The 24,162-nt window shown below is 37.6% G+C and overlaps 1 protein-coding gene across 1 annotated transcript in view; it reads right to left on the reverse strand.

Annotated features, from left to right (window-relative positions):
- Positions 1 to 16,110: 16,110 nt before the first annotated feature.
- The window catches only part of CD200R1 (CD200 receptor 1), a 112,937-nt gene continuing 104,885 nt past the window's right edge, over positions 16,111 to 24,162 (reverse strand). The window contains exons 9-11 of the mRNA XM_079155413.1: positions 23,727 to 24,044; positions 18,144 to 18,267; positions 16,111 to 17,763 (exon numbers count right to left, since the gene is read on the reverse strand). Coding sequence (XP_079011539.1) covers positions 17,757 to 17,763; positions 18,144 to 18,267; positions 23,727 to 24,044 — 449 coding nt within the window. The 3' untranslated portion in view covers positions 16,111 to 17,756. The remainder of the gene's footprint in view (positions 17,764 to 18,143; positions 18,268 to 23,726; positions 24,045 to 24,162) is intronic.

A 24,162-nucleotide genomic window follows, 5' to 3' on the forward strand; every position in this document is an offset into this window, starting at 1 on the left:
GAGAACTTGTTTATGCAACTTGAAAAAAAAAATGCATTCCCAGTCATCAAAAGCTCCTTCCCTCCTCTTTTTCACGATGCGTATCTAAATGTGTTGGTCATCAGGAAAGCACCTTGTTGGTCCTGCGTGCCATGGGTGCCACAGGCATTAGTGAGGAAACACTTGTCCCCCTTTGCCCAGCTCTTTGGAACTAGAGACTGCTCTTGCCACAACATCATTGAAAGAGTCAAGAATCAGTCTTCTACCTACAGTGTCTGCTAAAGAGAATGCCCCAATGCCATCCATGTTCATTGTTGACGTTGCTCCCTCTGGGGCCCTTCGCTTTGCGGGTTCTGCCTGGAAGAAAGAGACCCCCAACCCAACCACATGCTCCATATGCCCAAATCCTCTCAGTTCCAGGTAGTTTTGTTTTATTTATTTATTTTTTTTAGGGTGAATTGGTAAGATAAGGGAGAAGACAAAATCCTCTCTGTTCCTTTAAGAACTGCTGTGCTTTACAAAACAGCATTAGGAAGAGACATACAGGTGACATTCCTACCTCCTGCCCACTTACATCTTTCTGCTGAGTAAAAAACCTAGAATGGCTATGTTAGAAACAGGAGGGATTCAGAAGACAAAGAAATCATTAGAATGATATTGAAAAATATTAATTTTGTATCTACATTAATTAAACTATCCTGTAGGTATTACTGTATAACTTCCTTTTTTTTTTTTCTTGTTTGTGCCTTGAAGATCTTTCCATGTTGTTACATATAGCTCCACGTTGTTTATTCAAGAAAAATTTATTGAACCCCTAATGTGTGCCAGAAAATACGTGGCAGGGCCTGCACACATGGCACAGGAAAAACAGGCTAAGTTCATTTCCATCAGTCTTAAATTTTAGAGATGGTGAAAGATAATAACCAAATAAACATGAGAATGACTAATGCCAGAACATGAAGGAATGGGTGCTAAGAAGAAAGAAAGTGGGGTGAAGGGATGCAGGCAGGGTGGTATCTGAGACGTCAGGAGGGCCTCTCTACTAAGGCAGCCTCAGGTGCTGTGTAACATTACACCCCCCTGAAAATGGATGGTGAGGTCTGTGCCCATTTTTTGCTATTAAAAATTATGTGGTAATATTTACCTCCTTGTGCACATGAGCAATAGTACTTTGAGTAGATACTGAAACGTGCAATTACGAAGTCATACTAACCAACACTCTTTGAAACAGCTGTGTTATCTTACACTCCCATTAGAAACTGCTGTCTTCCATGTCTCTTTTAACAGTTGATACTATAAAGTTACTATTTTTACCAGTTTGATATGTGAAAAAATTTTTTGTTTTCTTGTGAATTGGCCCTTTCCTAATTACTAGTTTGAATATCATTTCAAGTTTATGTTATAGATAGAACATATAGCTAGATTGGAGAGGTACAGGGGACAGAACCTGGAGCGTCTTTCCACTGAGCTACATCCCCAGTCCTTTTATTTATTTTTTTATTTTTTTAAATTTAGAGACAAGTTGTTGAAGGTCTGGCCAAATTGCTGAAACTGGCCTCACACTTGGCACCCTTCTGCCTGAGTCTCCTGGGTCACTGGAATTACAGACATGTGCCACTGTTCCCTGCTATTTATTGGATATTTTTATTTTCTACCTTGTAAAATGGCTATTCACATTTTTTACCAATGTTTCCATGGGATTTTTATTTTGTCTTTTTCTTTTGATTTGTTGGAGTTAACAAATTCAAGGCAATAATATTTTGTCTTACATGTGTTGCAAATATTGTCTCCCTTTTTGTCTTTCACAGGTAGAATTTCATTTACTCATGTAGTCAGAAGTATCTTTATATCCTTGTGTTGGTCATATATTCCTCAATCTTTTTTTTGCAGGGGGGGGTTTAAATTCAAATTCAGTATATATTTATTGAGCACTTTCTCTTCCTCTCTCTCTCTCTCTCTACACACACACACACACACACACACACACACACACACGCACATAAATATGTACACACACATATGACATTATCCAAGCAGGGAAATAAAAAAATAAATGGCCTGTGGCATCTGTTCTTATGGATTTTACAACTTAATGTTGGGGACACAGGTTCACAAATACCTATAAAAATCAAGGATTTTAGAATTCCACAAAATAGTATTTTAAAAAGTTCTATGGTGAGGCCATGCCTAACTTAGAACAAGGCATCTGGAAAGATTTTATAGATGCTATCACACAAAAGAGAGGGCAGGGGTAGGAATAAAGGCAGGAACAGCACAAGCCAAGGCAGAAAATAGAACAAGAAAGAACTAGAGATAAATTTCTGGGAAAGCTGGGTAGTAGGTGTGTGGATAGAAATAAGAGGAACTCATAGTGGGAGACAAGAATACAAAGATAGGGTACAGCTACCTCAATCTTTTACCCATAAATAAGAAATATGGGAATAAATTCACTTCCTAATCTCCGTAAGAAGCAGTCATTAAAGAAAATCATCGTACTTATCATGAGGTATTAAATAAAAATTTGGAGTGATCATGTAAACCTAGACAACCTCACCCTGACATTTGATGACAACTGAAGACAGATTGCCACACAGTACATCCAGTGTCTACGTGTGCATTGCCAGGGGATCTGCTGGTTTCTGCCGGGCCAGAGCCCTTGCCCAAGAACAGCTGCAATTTGCAAATTTTACTATCCTGTAGAGGTAAGAATTGGATAATTTATGCTCTATGACTTCACAGTTTTCTGGGGAGGCTGCCAAAGAAAGCATGTTTGGGATAGAAATCTGAAAAAAGCAAAATTGAAATAAATGTAAAAATTTTAAAACCCAGGCCCAGTTTGGTATAAGAATAAGCTTTCATATCCTGATCCTACCTAAGTTCTGCCTCCAGGATGCAATGGCTGTCATGGGTTGCCATGGATAGCAACAGGCCACCTTGAGCTATATCAGCATAGAACCTCCTTTGATAGGCAGCTGGAGAATAATGGGATGTGGGCTTTAGTTATAAGGGAATGGTGGAAAATGTTACAAGAAGCTGACCTCCCTCACCCCTACTAAAATGGCGGCCTTCCTCTGCACATTTTATGTTGCTGTGGAGAGAATGACAAAAGACAGATGCTTCTTGCTGGAATGCTAGTTGTTTAATCATTCTTTCTAGTCCCAAGACATTTACTGTAGCTTCTTGGAGCTGACATCTTAGGCTGCTCCTTGGTTTTCAGTGTCTTGTAAATTATGTTGAAATTTTCCATTACAAGGAATATGGGAAAATCTGTGGCAGAGATTTTTAAAGGTGTCACGTCGCAGATGGTGTTGTTGGGCCAAGAGCCTTAAAACTGGGAATACAGGAATTTTTGGTAAATAAACTGTAAGTTCTTGTAGCAAGACGCAAAATACATAACCTCGCCTGCTCCAGACTCCCACCCAGCCTCACTCAGAACTGCAGAAGCATTCATGTCAATTGAAAGGCCTCACAGCAATACACCAGGTTAGTCTTCCCAGCAGCATGACCTGCCACACAGTACCCACAAAGGAGGAAACCCACTTCCTTTCTGTGGTCTCCATTGAACCCCCAGATGCTGCATGGCAGGCAAGATGCCCCTCAGAATCATAGTAAAACTCATCCTGGCCACAGACCACCCTCCTCAGTAGGTTTCTTGCTCTGTTTTCAGAAGGATAGCGTGAAAGAGAAACTGGAAAGTCATGACATACTCAAGTATTTTCATCAGGTTACAGGGCAGCAGTAAATGGTTGACTTTTCATGTACATCCTTGTTTTCCCAGGGAGATCCCATTCTTACCAACAGGCAAATCAGAACAGCAATTTAGAAAATTATTTATTTTCTCTTTCTCTAAAAGTCATAACATTGAGTTGAATTTCATGAAGTCCTCTTGTTTTAGCATATTCTGTTACATTAGCCTTTTTTTTTTTTTAACATGAATCCGTGAATGTTTTCTTTTTTTATCTTCTTCTAGTTAAAGTTGCAAATTGGCTTGATTTGCTCTATGGCCTCCCTCTACTGTACAGAGATGCTCATTTCTTTTCTGGCTGGTGATGACTGTGCCTCTGAAGGGCTTTCTTCAACGTGAGGGAGCTTTAGAACAGAGAAGGTATTTGCACACAAAGACGGGGCAGATTGCAAACCTCATAAATCATCTCAGCTGTTTATTCAGGAACAAAGTTTCTCACAGCAGCAGGGAATATGGGGATGAAATGGCATCAGTGGACCCACTTTCCTGGTGGAAAAGGAGCCACTGAACAAAGAAAGGGACTGGGTTTATATAGGTCACTTTTAAGGGATGGTCTAGTGAGCATATCAATTTGGGCACTCAGGAACTGTTTTGTGAGGATTTGAAAATTTGTTTTTACTGGACAATATTTTTACTTGGAGAAGAATGGAGGATCTGGGCTCAGCATTCAATGTTTATCTCTTTCCCTTCAGGGTCCCATTGTACTGTCATTGGGGAAGGCTCAATGTTTTGGCTTCCTTTCTAGAGATTGTTCTGTCATTGGGAAAGAATGGCTTTCCTTTTTCACTCCCTTTTCTCAGACCTCACTGTTTTGGGTTTTTTTATTTATTTTTTCTTCATTTTGCATATCTAATATTCCAAACTCTAAAAGGAAAGAAGAAATTAGGCATCAAAAATCTCTAGCTGCCTCAAGCTGGGAGGGGGTGACGTGAAGGAAGGGGCTTCCTTTCAGAGTCCGGGAAGTGAATATGGGGGTCACCTAGAGGGGGACATATGGGGGAAGTCCTGAGGTCATTGTGAGCAGTGTTAACTCTTTTTATGCTGTTCCAGGAGATCAGGTGGTGAACTGTGGGGGGAGGGATGTTCTGGGATATTTCCTGGCAGTTGTGGCTGAGCTGACCACTTTATTAAAAAAATAGTGTTGTAATACATGAGAATTAACTAGCTTGTTAAGTTAGGAGAAACAATGATAGAATATAGAATGAAGACTAGTTAGCTTACTAATGTTAAGTGTATAATTCTAGCATGGAAAACTAATTTGTCAGTGTTAAGAAGATGATTTGAGCATGTAACATAATTGAGGGCTCTGTTATTTCTAGTCAAAACCAATCAGATTTGGGGTGTTCTTCCCATGAGCTCATGGGCTCGTTTCCATTGAAGCATAGCAAGCATGATTAATCATGGAACCATATTTTCCTGGTGGTTTACTTGTTTCCATCCTGCTTGACAAAGTATATAAAATAAGGTCAGGGATACAATTAAGAGTATATTCAAGGCTAGGAACCCAGTTACATGTGTGGAAAAGTGTTTGAAAGGGTTAAGGGAAGATGTCCCTCTCAGCTAAACTGCTCCAAATTTATTCATTATCAAAAGTAGATGTTTGGGCATTACCCATGGCCAGGACTTAAGACTGTAATATTAATACATCCTAAGAAGCATTATGAAAAGGATCATGTTCCATTAAATGATTGTGTACACTGTGCTATTGAACCTCAGAGTCATTGTATAGAACTCTAGTAACACAAAAATGAGCAATATTATAATGGCATTGAAGTTTCTGAGTCCATTGCAAATCTTGTACTTGTTCTCCTTGCCATATAACAGAATCTTTTAATAGTTAAACCTCACCTAGAATTTCCTGATCAATATGTTCTTGAGTTTGCCAAGTTTTAGTAAAATTCAGAGGTGATTATCCCAATTAAGATAACAATGCCAGCTATTAGCAACCAGATAAAATGTTTAGCACTTGTACAGGGAGACAGGTGGCTATTGGCCTTTATAACAATTAGTACTGGACTCTACCATATAATCTGATTGTCACATTGTTGTAACGTACAATTCTCATATTTAATATAACACATGTTTTGTGAGGCATTACATTGTACTTGAATTGGTTCAAACAATGAAACATAGGAATTTAATACATATGCTGTGAGGTAGAATTCTTTCATCCTGGTGGATGTTTCTAGCCTTATTAGTAAAGGAATAAGTTGGGGGCCCTTGTAGTCTAGTGTGTGCTGTTATTGGAATGGGTAGTCTTCAGTTGTGGGGCTGAATGTTGACTTGAGGAGTAAGGAAAATTAAGGTACAGAGTCTAGTTTAAATTTGGTAGGCAGGGATAAATATGAGCCTTGTAAAGAACAAACCTCAGAAGTTTGGGAACATCAGGGATGTGGGATGGACACAAGTGTACATCTTAAGTTTTATTTTTAAAAAAAACTATTTTTTTTCTTCTAAATGCCTATGTATGACTGTATTTTGGTTATAACTGTTTTTGCTAGATGTTTAGGATCAAGCTAGTCAAATTGACCTTGTTCATACCTGCTGTTAAGAGTCAGCTGAGTTTCCATAGGGGTCACTCTTGAAGAACTTAAGAGCAGCTTCTTAGCTCTTTTAGTGCCATATGCTTGCTAAAATGGCTTAGGGTCTCCTTGATGAGGTGGCTTCCCTTGGAAGCATAGGGGATATCTCCCTTCTCCAATGACCCTCCTCTTCGCAGCAGGTGCACTAATTGGCTTTCCATTCTCCAGTGGTCTCATTAATCTCCCTGATCAGGAGGTCATGTGGCCCAGAGTTTCAAAGTTTCTTAAAGAAATTCTCTAGCTCCCTGGGATCAGGCTGACTCAGAGGACAAGAGCCAAATATTGGTTTTCTTGACCCTTTCATTTTAACCTCAATTATTAAGCCTTGGTTTTTAAACATCTAGAAAGCCAGTCTCACCAGTCTTAAAGTAAAAGCACTTGGTTTTAACTTTAATGTCTACAATCTTACAGTCATTTACCCCTTTTATTTAGTTGGGTTCTGTATTAGTACTAGAAGTTAGCCCTATATCCTCTTTGTCCTGTAGGTGAGGGCTTATTATCTCAAATTAGCCTAGGTTGTGTATTCTTGAAGTGGTACCTTTGCAAAACATTAACAAGCAGCAGTTATATAGTTTATAAGGAAAATACAAAATGAAATTAACAGGAATCAAAACATGTTCAGTTTATGTATAGCTATCTTGAGTTTTAGCTACATTATATATTATAGCCCTGTTTGGGATCACAGTAATCTTTACAACAAACATCAATCTTCTGAACACAACTTAAATGAGCTGAATTCCGGCCTATTTTAGAGTCATTATAACATGTAGTAAGGTGGGAGGCAGAGCTTTATCTTAGGTAAGGTGGGGCTGTTGACAAATTTTAGATAAAGTGTTCTAGTTCTGAAGTTGATCTTTACCTCTTTCTTAAATGTGATTTTACAAAGTTTGCATATATTGTTTCCTGAGTCCATATGAACATTAGTTAATATAATTTAACATTACATTTAAAACATGAATCAAAGAAAGACTGAGAGAGTTTTTAACTTTTTCTTTTGTATGGAAAATTGGCAAAATGTTTTCATGTTTTATATTATTAACATTAAAATTGATCAGGCTCTTATCTTTTAGAAATACATTTACATTATTATCCCAGTGTATAAAGTAACATAAGACTTGGGTTCAGTTACAGAACATTAAATCATATGAATAAATCTCCAATCAAATTTATTTTTCTTATAAGTTTAAAATCACCATTTCAGACAACTTTAGTTTGGAGAACAGCAGCTTGATAATGTTCTTTTAAATTTCCTGCTTTAAAAACTTGTACACCTGGAAGATATGAGCACATTCAATATACAAAGAAGAGTAATAGCATCACAATTATATTGATGTCTTTATATTAATTAAGTTTAACTTTTAGAGGAAAATTTAGACTCTGTAATGTAGTGTGATACTTGAAACAGTTGCTGTTTAACCAGAGTTGTATAAAACCCTAATTTCATCAAGACTAGTTGTTATAAAGCATAAAACTTAACAGATACAATGTTAAGAGTGAATTAACATTTTAAGAAATACTTGTCAGTTTAACATATAGATCAAACCTTGGCTTTATATCAGTACATTACTATTTGGCCTTAGGGAAAAACCTTAAAAAGTGTTAACTGATTGTCTCACATACATGTAACCAACTTAGTTACACACAAACTTGTTGAAATTTGCCCTTTACTTTCCTAGACTCTCATGTGGTTTATTTCTTCACACAAAGTCTTTCTTAACCAGAAACATTTTTTTCTTCTATCAATCATGTTTTTATACCTAGAACCTTCAAATTTCTCTTTCCTATCTGTTGATACTTCTTTTTATGTACACTCTGAAACAACCCTTATGAAATTTCTGAGTTTAGATAAATTACTCCATTTTAATAAAAGGAAATGCTTGATGTTATTTATAGTACACTAATTAAAAAACAATTGAAACTTTTGGACCCTTTGTACATAGAATTACATCTATTTATTTACCAATTTATGAAAACACAATGTTCAAGTATATAATCCCAAGAAATTCAAGAAGTTAGGAGTACTTGATGTTATATTAACCATTAGCATTTTTACTTTGTAAATTAATCAGATGTCTCTAACCAACACATTCATAATTAATCCCATACATATCCAATATGATTTGCTTATTTTACTGTAAAAACCAAGATACCAGACAAGTGTATTGAACAGTATTTACCATCTCTTCTTTTGTTGAAGAAAAGTCCTAGAAATAATGAATATTAGGCATTTTATAATAAACTTCATATTACTTTGACCACCTTGAGAAACTTGTGAGTTAAGTAATTTTTTAAAGACATCTTTACCTTTATTTGTCTACCCAATTTAAATTGAACCTTTTAAGTCATGTGAATTAGAGGCATTTGGAACCATGTTTTTGAATTTTAATTCATGAGCACTCCTTATCTATATGCCAATTTTGATATCATGTATGTGATATATGTATGCATGCACATATATAGACAGCACAATATACACATAACACAAAAGCAAAGGCCTTGTAGATTTTTGTAGGTGAATCTCCACTGCAATGTTATAGATGTTTTAAAAACTCTAGAGTTCAATAAAAATAGGACTGATCAGAAAAACATTAACCTAGGTATGTAGGATCAAAATTACGAGCTCAAAAAAAGAGATGGAATTGAAGAAAAAATAAGAGTCCTAGAAGAAATGACATGGCCATTAATTATTTCAGTAATGCAGTGTGAGAGAGTGAGTAAGAGAGAGAGATGGAGAGTAGGAGAGAGAAAAAGAGAAATGAAATCATTTTTCTGTGTTGCAGCCCAGAAGTTAAAACAAACACCTTTTTCTTTAGTCTCAGGTTGATTCTTAGTTGGGCCTGCTGGCTTTTGCAGTTTACATTCCAATGCAGGTTTCAGTGTGGCCTGACCAGGGAAATTGCTACCTCTGGCTTTTTGACCCTTTTTTCCCTAGTTGGTAATCAGATCAGGTTAGGATGCAGAAAATTATGAAATAGTATTATGCTTCTTACTGAGACATGCCATTGGCTATTGATTTGGTCAGGGTTAAGGGAGGACATTTACCAGTTAGTTGTGCCCTTAAAATCTCTTTAGAAGGGGAATATTTGCAGACTGCTTGGTCATTTACCATTCCTGTAACCTAGGGTTTTCACTAACCCTGTAACGTAGGGCTCCTCAGAGGTATTAGGGGACTTGGGAAGCTGGCTGCACTGAAGAAAGGGGTATTTTTCCCTGGGGACAGTCCACCTTCCAGTATTCCCACTGCCCACATTTGGGACATGGCTTGGTGGGAGGCCTTGGATTCTGACAAGCTCTTACCCAATGTTCAGTTTGCTTACATCAGAAACAGAGCCCAGGAGATGTATTAAAGCATCTGGTGGGGCTGTGAGCAGCAGTAGCTTTTTTGGGTCTATGGATGGTTGAGGCTACGAGTTGATGCTTTTCTTTCTTTTCTTTTGGCCTTATCTTCCCTATTGCTAAAGGTCTTGAGAGCAATATTTAGAGATTGCTTATGAAAAGCTTTGGCACCCTTTTCTAAGTGTCTGAGTTTCTTTCGAATGTCAGGTACAGATCAGCTGATAAAGTTAAAATGTATTAAGAGACTGCCACCAGAACTCTTGACCTCAAAATTTGTACATTTGGTGACTGCCTCAGTAAGTTGGCTCAAAAATAGAGCAAGATTTTCATTGGGTCCCTGGGTGATTTCCTTTATCTTTTTCCAGTTTACTTGGGTGTGAGAATTTTTTGGCATTCCCTCACGGAGGCAAGTGACCATATGCTGTAACCTGATTACCCCCAGGTCTTAAGGTTAGTATGTCCAATCAGGTTCAACTGAGGGAACAGCAGCATCTGCTGCTGGGTAGATTTCAGGGTTTTGACTATGCAAGAGATTTACATGATCTCTAGCAACCTGCCAGATGCAGTATGTTCATCATTGGTCAGGATAGAAGTGAATATAATATACGTCTGCCCAAGGAAGATAATATGCCTGAGTCAGATAGGTAAATTCCTTCTTATATTTGGCAGCATTTTCAGAAAATAAGCTTAATTTGTCTTCTATTTGGGACAAATCTGTTATGGAGAAGGGGATATGAACTCGGATGATCCCTCAGTCCCTGCCATTTGCTGGAGTGGAAACATATCCTCCTGGGAGTAGTTTTGACCATATATGGGGAGGTGCTGGCAAAGGGAAGTGAGAGTGTAGAGTTTCTGAAGGGGAGTCTGATGGGGGAGCTGTAGGACTTTGGGTAGGAGGATCTGGTGGGGGAGCAATGGGGCTCTGGGGAGGGGAATTGAAGGGGAGATGGAGGCCTCAAGGGAGGTTATGGGGCCCTGGGATCTGTAAGGAGGGTGTTCACCTGCTATCTCCAGGACTGTGAATGAGGAAAGGGATTGTAAATTTGTAGCTAGTAACTGCAAAGTAGTATAAGGTTGATATAGGAAGGGGTTTGAGTGGAAGGGGAAAAATGTCTGGAGGTACAGTGTAGGGTGTGCCAGGCTAGCTCAGGTGTAGGTAAAAGCCACGGAGTCAGAACCCAGACCCCAGGAGTTGGGTAAAAGCAGGCTTGTAACGAGCAACCAGGAGTTCCAAGTACTTGCCATTTTGCATTAAATATTTTTCTAAAGCTTGTAGAATCTCTTTATCAAGAGTTCCATATTTGGACCATGTGTGCTGGCTATCTAATTTATATTGTGGTCAGATTTGAGTACTGAGTCCAATGAGGTGCTTAATTTTTAGATCAGTATGGGAATAAAGGGTTTTAAAGTAGGAGGAGAGACAGCCCAAGGGAGTGTCTCTGGGAATTGATTAGGTAGTTCCCATCTTTGGAGAGGTTCAACAGAGAAGATGACAATCGAGAGCAAAGTGTTTTATGACACCAATATGCCAGTCTTGAACTGGACTTACCCACAAGGGACTGGGGAAACATCTTTCCCTCAATCCCATGATAAGGACAGGGTCTTAGTTAGCCTAAAGGTGGAGTCTCTGTCCAATACAGAGGAAATGAATGAGGGACATGGTCCCAGTTAATAAATGAGTCTTACCTCTCCCAAGAGATGAGAAGGCCAATAGTGGATGCAGAAGCAAAATGGCAAGTAGGTCCCTGATTTGTGATGTTTGCCAGGTGTTCAAGAGAAGGGAAGATTGAGGAGTGAGCAGAATTAGGCTTCCTTTGATGCCAACAAAGGGTTTGCTATAAATCCCTTTACTGTTCGCATGGCATAAAGTCACAAAATTTTAGTAGGTGGTTGATATCTGCCCTGAGGGCTGTTGGAGTCAGGACTTGGACTCAAAGCCTTCAAGCAGCACTAGGGAGTTGCCCCAGTCAGATGCCTTCAGTTGCATTTGAGCCCTCCTCCCGTTTCACACACCAAACCTCTTCCACGCAGCGATTGACATCTGGTCTCCCTAAGGGCTGTTGGAGTTAGATTTCAGGCCCCAAACCTTTATAAGCACCAGAGACTTGCCCTGCCGAGCTGGACTCAGTTGTCTTGGGCCCTCCATCTATCTCTCACACCAAATTTCTCCCACATAAAGTGGACAGCAAAGAGCCTACATTCTACAGGGTAGGGAAATGCAGTCAGTTGGTAGATTCAGCCCTTAGGTCGTGTGAGCAGTGGCTAGGGGTCCTCCCAGCTTTCAGAGAGCCTTAAAGGTGCCAGCAGATCATGGTGAGTATCCAGGTTTTATTAGTTGTTTAATTGATTGCTGGGGAAGGGAATAGGTTGTGGGGAAGTAGGGAATGTTATCTCTCGATTCCTACTCAGGGAACCAAACTTTTAGCATAAAAAGACTGGTCATGATGCAAACCTCATGAATCATCTCACCTGTTTATTCAGGAGTGAAGTTTCACACAGGAACAGGGGATGCAGGGATGAAATGGCATAAGTGAACCCACTTTCCTGGTGAAAAATGAGCCACTGAACAAAGAAAGGGACTGGATTTATATAGGTATTTTTGAGGGGTGGTCTAGTGAGCATATCAGTTTGGGCACTCAGGAAACATATTTGTGAGAATTTGAAAATTTCTTCTTACTGGGCAAATTTTTACTTGGAGAAGAATGGAGCATTCGGGGTCAGCGTGCAGTGTCTATCTCTTTGCCTTCAGTGTCCCATTGTACTGTCACTGGGGAAAGATGTATTTGATGAAGGATCAATGCTTTGGCATCATTCTAGGGATTGTTCTGTCATTGGAAAAGAACATTGAGAAAGCTATCAATGTATGGCTCCCTTTTTCACTCCATTTCTCAGGCCTCACTGGGTTTTGTTTTGTTTTGTTTTGTTTTTTCATTTTCCATATCTAGTAGAAGACACACTGGAAATGGAATCCTGGGTCTATGGTATTCATGTGTGGATTCTCTGTTTCTTACATGGGAGACTAGAACACTCTCATATGGGTATAAATAAATATATACCATGTGTGCACAAGGCACATTTGGGAGCAGGTAGGCTAAATAACAAGATTTTGTCTTCCTGTACCACTTTCCACAAGGGCATTTGTAAATATATAAATATTATCTTCAAAACCCTCTCTTAATCTTCACTAAGAGTATTATTTTCCTGTTGCATGAGGGAAAACCAAAATAAGGAAAGCCGTCTCAACTCTGCCAGCTTCACCCAGTTCAGAAAGAGTGTCCCACCCTTCTGAGAGTCAGCAACATTATCCATCAGACCCATGCCTCTTCCAGGCTCTCTGGTTCTCCACTGTGTACAGACCAATGTTCTTGGCTCCTCACTTGATCTTAAAATCAGTGTTGGGTGAATCAGTCAGAAGATTTGGACATTCTGTTCAGAGAACATTATAAAGTCATAAAGATTTGCTGGATCTGCAAAACTCTCCTGGCATTCCTAGTAGAATTACTGTCCCCTGTCCCCAGATGACTTCATGAAATGTAAGATTTGTGTGAGATGATAGTTTTCTCATCGCCTGGAGAGATATCCACCCTAACATATGTCTCTGCCTTTGCCCATGCCATTTTCTTTTGGCATGTCTTTCTTGCCCACCTTGGTCCACCAAGGAAAGAGTTCTTATGCATCTTATAAAACTCAATTTGACTATTACCATCTCCTTCACCAAGACTTCACACCCATTCTCCAGTTCTACCTTCTTAGCAATGCACCAAATTTGTTCAGGTCTCCACTCACATCTCCCACCAAGACATATGTCTAGTTAAAAGTGTTGATCTTAGCTCTAGCTCCACAAAAGGCTTAATCAAGATAAGCATAATCTCTGTTTCTTTGCCAGAGACTGGATAATATTTGTCCTGTGGCCTTGGCCATCAAATGAGAGAAGCACATAGGGGTTCTTGGTCCTTACTAGGAAGACGGGATCCAAGAAAGAGATATCCATTCCTCTTCCTCTGAAGTGCCATTGTCTGTGGTCATAGGGTGGCTGCTTACCTCCCTCTTGGTATCAAGAACAATTCTTTCTAACACCCAGTGGCCACTGAATTCTGAAAGTCTTGGTTTCCTCTTTTTAAAAAATGAGGAAGTTGACCTAATTTATCTGTAGCTTCCTTCTAGCTTTAGAATACCAAGCATGCTTCTGAAAGATGATGGGTAGGACCTAGGAAGTGGAGAAGGCCAGCTAATTTTATTCATAACTCTAACAATCTTGAGCCATTAACACTTAACAAGCAGTTTGCCTTTCAAGAATTGGGTGACCTCAAATTTCCAGCTTAAGAAATGAATAGTAATCTTGGTTTACCATGAAAACTCACACTCCTGTTTCCCTGCAATGAGCTGTTAAAATCCACTCCTATCTCATTCAGTAAACAAAATGTTTCTACTCAATTAAGTGAAAAGAGTAGTACCAGTTTAGGAAGTGAAAAGACTTTTCTTTTCTCATTAATTTTAAGTTAGACTATTCCCCATTCCCCTGCTGATGTAATTATTTTGAAACCACCCAAGAAGAAATGAAGAACATGATTCAGATTAGTTAGTTCATGGTAAGGCAGTTGTATGAAAAAATTAAAGAAAAAAATACAGGATTATTTTGCCTGAGGTTAAGTAAATTTTTTTTTTTAGCTTGCTTCAAAATGTTAAAAGAATTAAGTTGAAGCACCATCTAGTGGTCCTCGGTTATGTCTTGACAAAAATTGCTCCAAATTTTGTTCCATTTGAGATCATGATTAATTTTTATGCACATGCATATGTATGCATATGGGTGTTCAAAAAAGAAAAATAATACTTTTTGCACCTTTCATTCTCTTTATGTAGGGATAGGAAGATGGGGATCGGGAGGAGTGGCTGTAATTTTCTGTTCTTCCAGTCAAGTGCCACTGATGTCATGGCGGTGAGAATGGGATAAAGAGGTAGCATAAATCTCTCCCACAAATGATGGAGTCCATTCAGTGAAAAAGAACTAAAACAAGAAAGTCCAATAGATCTCAGTTCCCTTGTTTCTCTTACTCACAATGGAATGTTCATCTTTCCAATCCTGCAAGGCAGACATGTCCTCACATGTCTAAGTATTGGCTGGCTGACTACTAGGTGATCTTTTCCCGCCCCCGACTCCCAAATCCTTTCCCACCCACTATAAGTCACAGCATCACTTAAGTTTACAAAACCAACAGTTCTTGCAAAATTTTCATAGAAATGGCTCTGTGATTCCTAACCTCTGAAGTTATGTCTGTTTCATTATCTCTAAGTCACAAAGGAAAATAGATCACTATATGCACATAAGTAGAACATAACCTGCTGTTGGAAGATTGACAACAAGCCTTCAGATTGACCAACTAGGCATTTGTGATAATTAGGGTTAAGTTTGACTTTCCGTACAGAAAAATCCAAAATAGTAGTGGCTTGAGTAAAATAGTTTATTCTCTTACACAAAGCCAATAAGTAGATGGACTAGGGTTGGTAGGGCAGCTCCATGGTCATCAGACCCAAGATTCTTCCATCTTTCTTCTTATCCATCTTAAAGAATAGTCTCTATCCTCAAGGTCATTCATGGCTCAAGTTGGCTGCTGGATCTCCAGTCATCACAGGAGTGTTGCAATCCAGGAGATAAGGAGGAAAAGCAAAAAAGGACTCTTCCCTTCTCTTTAAAAAAGGTTTTCAGAAAATATCACACAAGATATGCTTATGTGTCATTTGCCAAAACTGATTGTCATACTCAGCTGAAAGGGAAACTGAGAAATGCCTTTTAACTACATACATTTGCACAATAAATGAAGTTGAAGTGATACTATTAAGCTAAGGGCCACAATAACACCACAATAATGCTTTGTAACAAGCAACCACAGAGCCTCTGTGGAAACAATTGCTCATATGTCTGGGATTAGCATAGGGTCAGGTCTGATGATCTTGACTGAGTTTCTTCCCATGTCTAGGGAAAGGCTAACTGTCTATATGTTATCCAGGCTTGCTTCAACAGGGAGGTGGGGAGGATGGAGTGAGGTGATTCATCTGTACTCTACATGATTCTCATTCCCCAGTAGGCTAGGTCAGGCATGCTCTCATTGAAGTAGCAGGTAGAAACAGGTAGGACCACTTGAGACCCATGCTTAGACTGGTACAGTGCCACTGCTGCCTCATTTTATTGGCCAAAGTAAATTACATATGGTGGATAAGCATGTACTTTCCTTATGGAAAGATCTTTGAAAGTTTACATGGGTAGAGAGAGAGGTGAAGATATAGAGTCAGGAACATAATCAATGGCCACAAAGACAAAGGGGAGGACCACAATGGACCAGGCAACTTGCAATCTCTAACAGTCTTTTTTAGTCTATTACAGAATTGAATTACTAGACTACCTCCCTTTATATATCCTAAAAAAAAAATCTAATAAAAAGATCTAATAAAAAATCTAATAGATACATTTCCTAATGTCATTATTTATTGATTCATATTAGATTACTAATAGATTACACATTGATCTTAATACTAGTCCTGTTATTTACTATGGGCAGAGATTGGCTAGAGGTACAACAAGTTTGCTTCCTTTTCTTCCAAAGCCATCAGACCATATTTCCAAGATCTGTACAAATTACCACAGCCTTATGACTGAATACTAGACAACAGAATATGAGTAGAAGTGACCACTACTCCAAGTCTGGCCAGTAAAATCCTCCCACATAAAATCCTGTTTCCTCTTCACTAGGTAAATAGAGAGTATTCTGAGAAAAGTAGTGTCATAACATAAAAAGGATAAAATGATATCTTGGAGCAACACCAGTTTAACCACTGTCCCAGACCCAATAACTACATTGGAATGTGATCTGAGTAAGAATTAAACTTTCTGGTGGGTAACCAAGAAGCTAGGATGAAAGCACCATCTATTCAGATTACTGGAATAATGTAGTATCTTCCAGTATTAAGTATTCATTTTCTCCCCTACAGATTTATTAAAAACAAAAGTAATAGCCCAAATCACTCACAACTTTACATAAGAAATGATTTTTTTAGCTGGGCATGGTGGTGTGTGCTTGTGATTCCACTGACTTGGGATGCTGAGGCAGAAGGATCACAAGTTTGAGAATAGCCTCAGCAAACTTAACGAGGCCAAAAGCAACTCAGCGAGACCCTGTCTCAAAAAAAAAATAAAAAATAAAAAGGGCTGGGAATGTGGCTTGGTGGTCAAACAGCCCTGGATTCAATCTACATTATCCAAAAAGAAAAAAAGAATTACTTCAGTAAAGCAATATTTTTTTTTACTACAGGATTATCATCTGAATCAAGTGGAGATAAGGTCTCAGTTTACAGTGGCCTTTCAAGATACTAGGGCTTCACTATTATCTTACCCTTTACCCTCATTAATCCAACCTCTGTAACTTAGAATGTAGACCACAAATGGAACTGAGACACTTGGAGCTCTAAAAGGTAAGAAGACCTTCAGCATTGTCTCCAAGAACACTAGCAGTTTCTTAGTTGAGAATAACTTATAAATTCTACTAAAATGCAAGCATTGCTAAAACAGGACTATAAGTCATTCACTCAGTGTTTAGTTCAGATATGCAATGTGACTGCCCTGCTACTTGCTAGCAAGAAAAAAAAGGGATGGAAAGTCAGCTACTGGCTCATTTGTAGGCAGTTTTTATAGTGACTCCAGCCATTGTAACTTGGATTAGCATTTCGAGAGGGCAAAGAAACCAAAAAGCTGGATGAAAGTACCATTCAAAGGACCCAAGGGTATATAAAAACTGCTCAACATTGTTGTTTGAGTTGCTGAGCCATCTTCTTCTTTACACTGAGAAGCAGGATTGTTTTACTTTTGCAAATGAGCAGTCACTGAAGGAAAGGGGAGAATAGATAAGGTATTCTTGACATGTATGAGAGAAAGCACCAAATTTTTGCATATGTGTACATACTGTATGGTAAGAGATTGAAACAGATTGCCATCTTATTATGTCCATTCTCATAAATGCTAAGGTACTAAAATGCACTTAGGCTAGACGTTGCACATGAATGCTGATTACAAATGGCTTCTTTCTTGTAATGTCTCATCGACTGACTTCCAACTCTTCCGGTTTTTATTCTCTAGGAAGAAACATCATCATCATCATCACCATCATCATCATCAAGCAAGAAACAAGTCATCAGAATCATAGAAACATGGAAGTAAATTCTTGAGAAGTCCCATCAACCTCTTTCTCCCACTGGAATCTCAAGAAGTGGGTTAAGGTAGGCACCTCTTGGTTCAAAATCACAATGAAGCAAAAACTGTGGCCCCAGTACTGTGGACATCTCTGCAAGGCCTCAGGGTTGTTCACCAAGCCTAATGTTAAAGAAGCCGCTGAGGCAACAAATATAATATATTATAAAATGTGTCAAGCTGATTCCAGCATGCCATGGACTCAAAGTCTCACAGTGAGGTTTGCTTTCTAATAGATCTCACCATTTCAGATCTCAGTTCCTACCTGCAATCATTTATTCTCTGGAGGAAAGCGAATCCCACAATGACCAGAGTGACCACAAGAAGAGTGAGTTTCACATAGAGAATTATCAGCAGAGTTGAACCTGGAGATTCTGGTGTTTGGTGACCTTTAAATATAGGCAAAAGTAAAAATTCAGCTTGAAGATTCTGATAATTCACAAATTATAGTCAATGGTTTAAAAGAATACTTTAAAAATATTCCTAAAAGTTCATAGATTGTCAAAGTAAAAAAAAGAAAAAAAAAAAAGAAAACTTATAATTCAAATGTTACTAATCTATCAATTCATGATTGAATTTAGGAACCACATCTATATTTTGTACTTGGTACATTTTTAACTCATATTTTATGAAGAAAAAGAAAGAAAGAAAGAAAGAAAGAAAGAAAGAAAGAAAGAAAGAAAGAAAGAAAGAAAGAAAGAAAGAAAGAAAGAAAGAAAGACAAACTTCCCTTGGAAATATTAAGCTTGTTCTTAATATTTTTGAGAATGATCTGATAATACTTTCAACACACATGAAGTGATTTTGTCATTGAGTAGAGAGAACCCCTTTAACAAAGTGTTTTTTGTCTTCCTAATTTCATTTTACTCATTGGTAAAATGGCCCTGGAATTTGTTTAAAAGATAAAAGCAGACTAATTAGGACCATTATTCTGAAATCTTTTCTTCCATGAAAATGGTAGCAGAGTGTGAGTTGTCCATGTACAACTCTTGGCTCCAAGATGTCATTTCGTTCCATTAAATAATCTGCTCAAAGACTAAACTGAGAGAATGTCAGGCAACCTAGGCACCATGGGGGAATAAGAAGACAACATGACTTCAGTCCCCAAAAAGCTCAGAATCTAACTGAAGAGGTCAGACCCACACAAATGAAAAGAGAACTCACAAGAGAGCAAACAGTGCTGGTGAGCATTAGATTATAAACCATCTGAGGAATAAGAATGGTTCAACTCTGACTGGGGGTCAGAAAGAAGTTGGACTTAAACTGAGCTTTTCTGGCCTGCAGGATTAAAAAGGTTAAAAGAAGAAGGAAGGATGTTTCAAGGAAAAGAAACAACTTGAAAAAGATTTGAAGATTTGGAGCATAGAGTGGAAAATGTATAGATTGGGTCTGTGATAAATCAGAACCTGATTGTGCAATTATTTGTGCCAAGCATTGTGACAGACCTTAGTGATATATATTTGAAAAAAAAAAAAAGTGGTTCCTGTTCTCAAGGAACTTACAATGTACTGAAAGTCATAGACATCAGTAGTTGTGATACAAAGAGAAATTTGAAGTCTTTGTTCCCGTGTTCCTGGCACAAACTTCCTAAAACCTTAGAAATACTACCATGTTGTAAGAGTATCTTTTGTATAATAGCAAGATGACTGGTGTCTGGAAGAACTTAGATATCTTCAGTATGGGGGTTAGTTATCAGAAAAACCAAGGCATGTTTAGAGTTGTAACTTTCAGCCCCACATCACCACCACAACCATCACCACTGATCCCTTAGGAGGTGAGATATTGAGTTAATCACCAAAAGCCTATGATTTAGTCAATCAAGCCTATCTCCAGAAAGACAGTGAACAATGGGGTTAGGAGAGATTCTGCATTAGGAAACACATCAAGGAGCTCGGAGAATGATGTTCTCTAAGATGATATAGGTCCCTTTCCCTATACCTTACCTTATGCATCTCTTCCATTTGGCTGTTCCTTCCTTGTTTCCTTTATAATCAATGAATCATAGTAAATAAAATGGCTTCCTGAGTTTTGTGAGCCATTCTGGCACATTATTGAAACTGATGGGAGGATTGTGGGAGTTTCTCGAATTTATACCTATTAGCTAGAAGTACAGGTGGCAACCTGGAACCTGCTATTGGTGTATCAAGTGGGGGCAGTATGTGAGACTGACACACTAATCTGTGGGATCTGTGCTAACCCAAGTAGCTAGTGTCAGAATTAAATTGAATTGCAGAACTCTGGTTAATACCTGGAGAATTAGAGAATTGGTTGGTTTGCAAAGAAAAACACCCCTTACACATTTGGGTGAAGCATTTTTCACTTTATAAAGATCCCTCTAAAATAATCTAAAAAATAAATTGAAGGGAAATAAGCTAAGGGCCAGTAGTCTTCTTATAAGGACATTGCAATAATCTTGGTGAGAGATGATCATACAATGAACTAAGGCAGAAAGAGAAGTTTCCATATTTAAGAATGATTTTTAAGGTCAAGTCAATATAACAGAGTGACTGATTTTGAATATGAGGAGTAAGAAAGAGGGATGTTGCTGAATATTTTTTTAGTTTCTAGCTTAAGAAATTTATTGTTATAAAATAAAGTACATGCATGAATATGTAACAATCAATCCCACTATTGTGCATAATTATGATGCACAGATAAAAATATGGAAAAAATAATTAAAAGAACGTACAGAAAGACAAAAAAATTAAAGTTATTAAGTAAATGTGCAGAACACATAAAAGGGTAAATTATGTAAATTGAGTTACTCTTGATTCATCTGGGTGAAGCTGTCTGGTTCAAAGTTGATTTTGATCACCAACTAGAAGAGTTAAGAATCAGAATCTGGGCGAAAAGAAAACACAGATTTGAGAGTTTAGAATTAGGTGATAGTTGAAGCAATGTGTGTGGTTCTGAGAATATTCAAGGAACAGAGATAAATGAGAAGAGGGACAAGGATGATTTCATTCATAGAATGAATAGATGAAAAGAAACAAAGAAGTCAACTGAATGTTAAGAAGAGAACCAAGGGACAGGATACAAATTACATACAAAAATTAATAGCTTTCCTATATATCAATAATGAATTTGCTGAGAAAGAAATCAGGAAAACAATCCCATTGACCATAACTGCATAAAAATTAAAATACCTAGGGTTAAACATAACCAAGGAAGTGAAAGACCTCTACAGTGAAAATTATAGAACATTGAAAAAAGAAATTAAAGAAGACATAAGATAGAAAGACCTCCCATGTTCATGGATAGGCAGAATTAATATTGTTAAAATAGCCAAATACTAAAAACAATATACAGACAGGGAATCCCCATGAAAATACCAATAAAACTCTTCACAGAACCAAAAAAAAAAAAAAGATCCTAAATTTTATTTGGAAGAATAAAAGACCCACAATAGCAAAAGCAATTCTAAACCAAAATAGCAATGCAGGAGACATAACAATACCTGATCTGAAATTATACTACAGACCTATAGTAACAAAAACTACACGGTACTGGCAGAAAAACAGACACATAGACCAAAGTTACCAAACAGAAGACACAGAGAAAGACCCACATATCTACAGTCATCTGATCCTTGACAAAGGTGCCAGAAACAGACATTGAAGAAGATACAGACTTTTAAACCATTGATACTGGGGAAACTGGTTATTCTTATATAGAAGAATGACACTAAATCCTTATTTCTCACCCTATACAAACACAAACTCAAAGTAGATCCAAGACCTATGAATTAGATAAAAAATTTGGTAACTCCTTGAAGAAAATGTAGGGTCAACACTCCAACATATAGGCAATGACTTTCTTGATAAGATTCCTAAAGCTCAAAAAATAATACCAAGAATTAATTAATGTATGGTGTTGAATTAAAAAAACTTCTGCACAGCCAAGAAAATAATTAAGAAGGTGAAGGGAGAACCTACAGAATGGAAAAAAAAAAAAAAAAAAAAAAAAAAAAAAAAAAAAAAAAAAAAACTTTGCTATCTACTCTTCTGATAGAGAATTAATATCCAGAATATACAAAAAAAAAAAAAACTCAAAAAACTTAACACCATAAAACAACCCAATCAATAAATGAGCTAATGAACTAAACAGACATTTCTCAAATGAAGAAATGCAAACTTAAACAAACATAGATGTTTAAAAAGTGTTCAATGTCTTTAGCAATTAGGGAAATGCGAATAAAAACTACATTGAAATTTTATCTTACTTAGAATAGCAGCACTCAATAATACAAACAATTGTAAGTGCTGGAGATGATGGGGGGAATGGAACACTTTTACACTGTTGGTAGAATTATAAATTAGTATACCACTATGGAATCAGTACAGATATTTCTCAAAAGACTAGGAATGGAACAACCACTTGACCCAGCTATACCACTCCTTGGTATTTATTCCAAAGAATTAATGTCAGCATAATATAGTAATACATGCATACCCATATTCATAGTAGCAAATTCACAATAGCCACATTTTGGAATGAGCCTGAGTGCCTCAATGGATGAACAGACAAGAAAATGTGGCATATATACACAATGGAGTTTTATTCAGCCATAAAGAATGAAATTTGTCATTTTCAGGAAAATGGATGGAACTTGAGAGCATTATGTTAAGCAAAGTAAGTCAAACACAGAATGTCAAGGGTGATATGTTTTTTTTCTCATATGTGAAAGCTGGAGAGGGAAAAGGAATAAAAAGGAAGGGGGGACCTCATGAAAATAGAAGGGAGACCAGTAGAGTAAAGGAAGGAAGCCAGAGGGAGGGAAGAGGGCATAGAAAAGAAAAATACTGGGGAATGATATTAACCGAATTATAATGTTATGTCATTTGCATATACAAGTATGTAACAAATAATACCACTATTATGCATAATTATAATGCATCCGTGAAACATAAGGAAGAATGGTGTGAATCTACATCTTGTACAACCATAGAAACAAAAAGTTGTACCCCATTTGTTTACAATGAATCAAAATGCAGTCTGTAAAAATAAAAAATAAAAAATAATTAATTTTTTTTTTTAAAAATGGAATAAAAAAGAGGAGAACTAAGTGAGAATGTGAGGAAAACACATGATAAAGGAGGAGAGACCATACTGAATATTAAAAAGAAGTGAATTAATTATTAATAATTAATAAATATTATTTAAAGTTATCAATTAGTGAACATCATTAAATGGTAAATACCTAAAATTAATATTTGTAAAAAAATTACAATGAAGCTAATTAAGCTAACAAAGAAAAGTTTATATTTTATTTGACATCTGGGAAATGTTTGGTGTTTTTTGTCCAACCACTTTCTGGGAAGGCAGACACCAAGGGACAGATGTTAAGGGACAGATGTAAGGTAACATACAAAGAGACAGTAAGTGTACATTCCTTTTTGGAAAGAATGTTGGACATGAGTAGAAGATAAGAACTAAGAGTGAAGAAGTGATAGCATCAAGTTCTTAAACACACACACAAAACGAACTAGAAAAATTACAAACCAGGAAGCCGATCTTGGATAGACTCCTATTGCCAGTCAAATGGAAAAAACGTTGCTATCTGAATAGTGGCACACACTCCTGACTGTCACTGTGTTGCTGTCATGCAATTCTCTCTGTGACAAAATCCCCCTCTGGACTCCAAATAGTCTGTGCAGCTTATTTATCTGCAATATCCTTTAACACCCCAGTTCTATTATGCCCTGGGAACAGGGGCACTTCAAAGACACTGCAGAGATGTAAGGAAAATCATGCTTCAGTCTTAACATATGAAATATGAAATTTGGAGACACTTGTTTTCATCACAAATCCGATGATCTGAAATATCACAACATATGACATTCTTTACCTAACACCTGGAGGTGATATCCACGATGGAAAGTCCCATCATATGTTACCATTTGACACTTATAATACCCATCATAAGTGATGGCCATTGCTTGGATCTGAAGGTGAGGACTCTGGTCAGGTCTGGAGGCCCAGGTTATTCTCCCGTCACCACAGTTGGTTTTGATGGTCTGATTTGTTTCCCTGTCGTAAGCAATGTTGCATGAAGGCTTGCCTCTGAAGATTATTCGCCATGCTGTTATCAGCACTCTTGTCAAAGGAATACAAGGGCAACAGAGCACAACTGTCGTACCCATCCGCACAGACAGTGAAGTGGTAACTGGACACACATGCACACATATGAGAAAAGAAAACTTGATAAAGGACCTGTGTGTTTGATTTATCTATAACACATTATATGAGGTTCTACTATGACATTGCCTAGCTGGTGTTGTTAT

Source organism: Sciurus vulgaris (genome assembly GCF_902686455.1).
Source record: "Sciurus vulgaris genome assembly, chromosome: 10".
Classification (NCBI taxonomy): domain Eukaryota; kingdom Metazoa; phylum Chordata; class Mammalia; order Rodentia; family Sciuridae; genus Sciurus; species Sciurus vulgaris.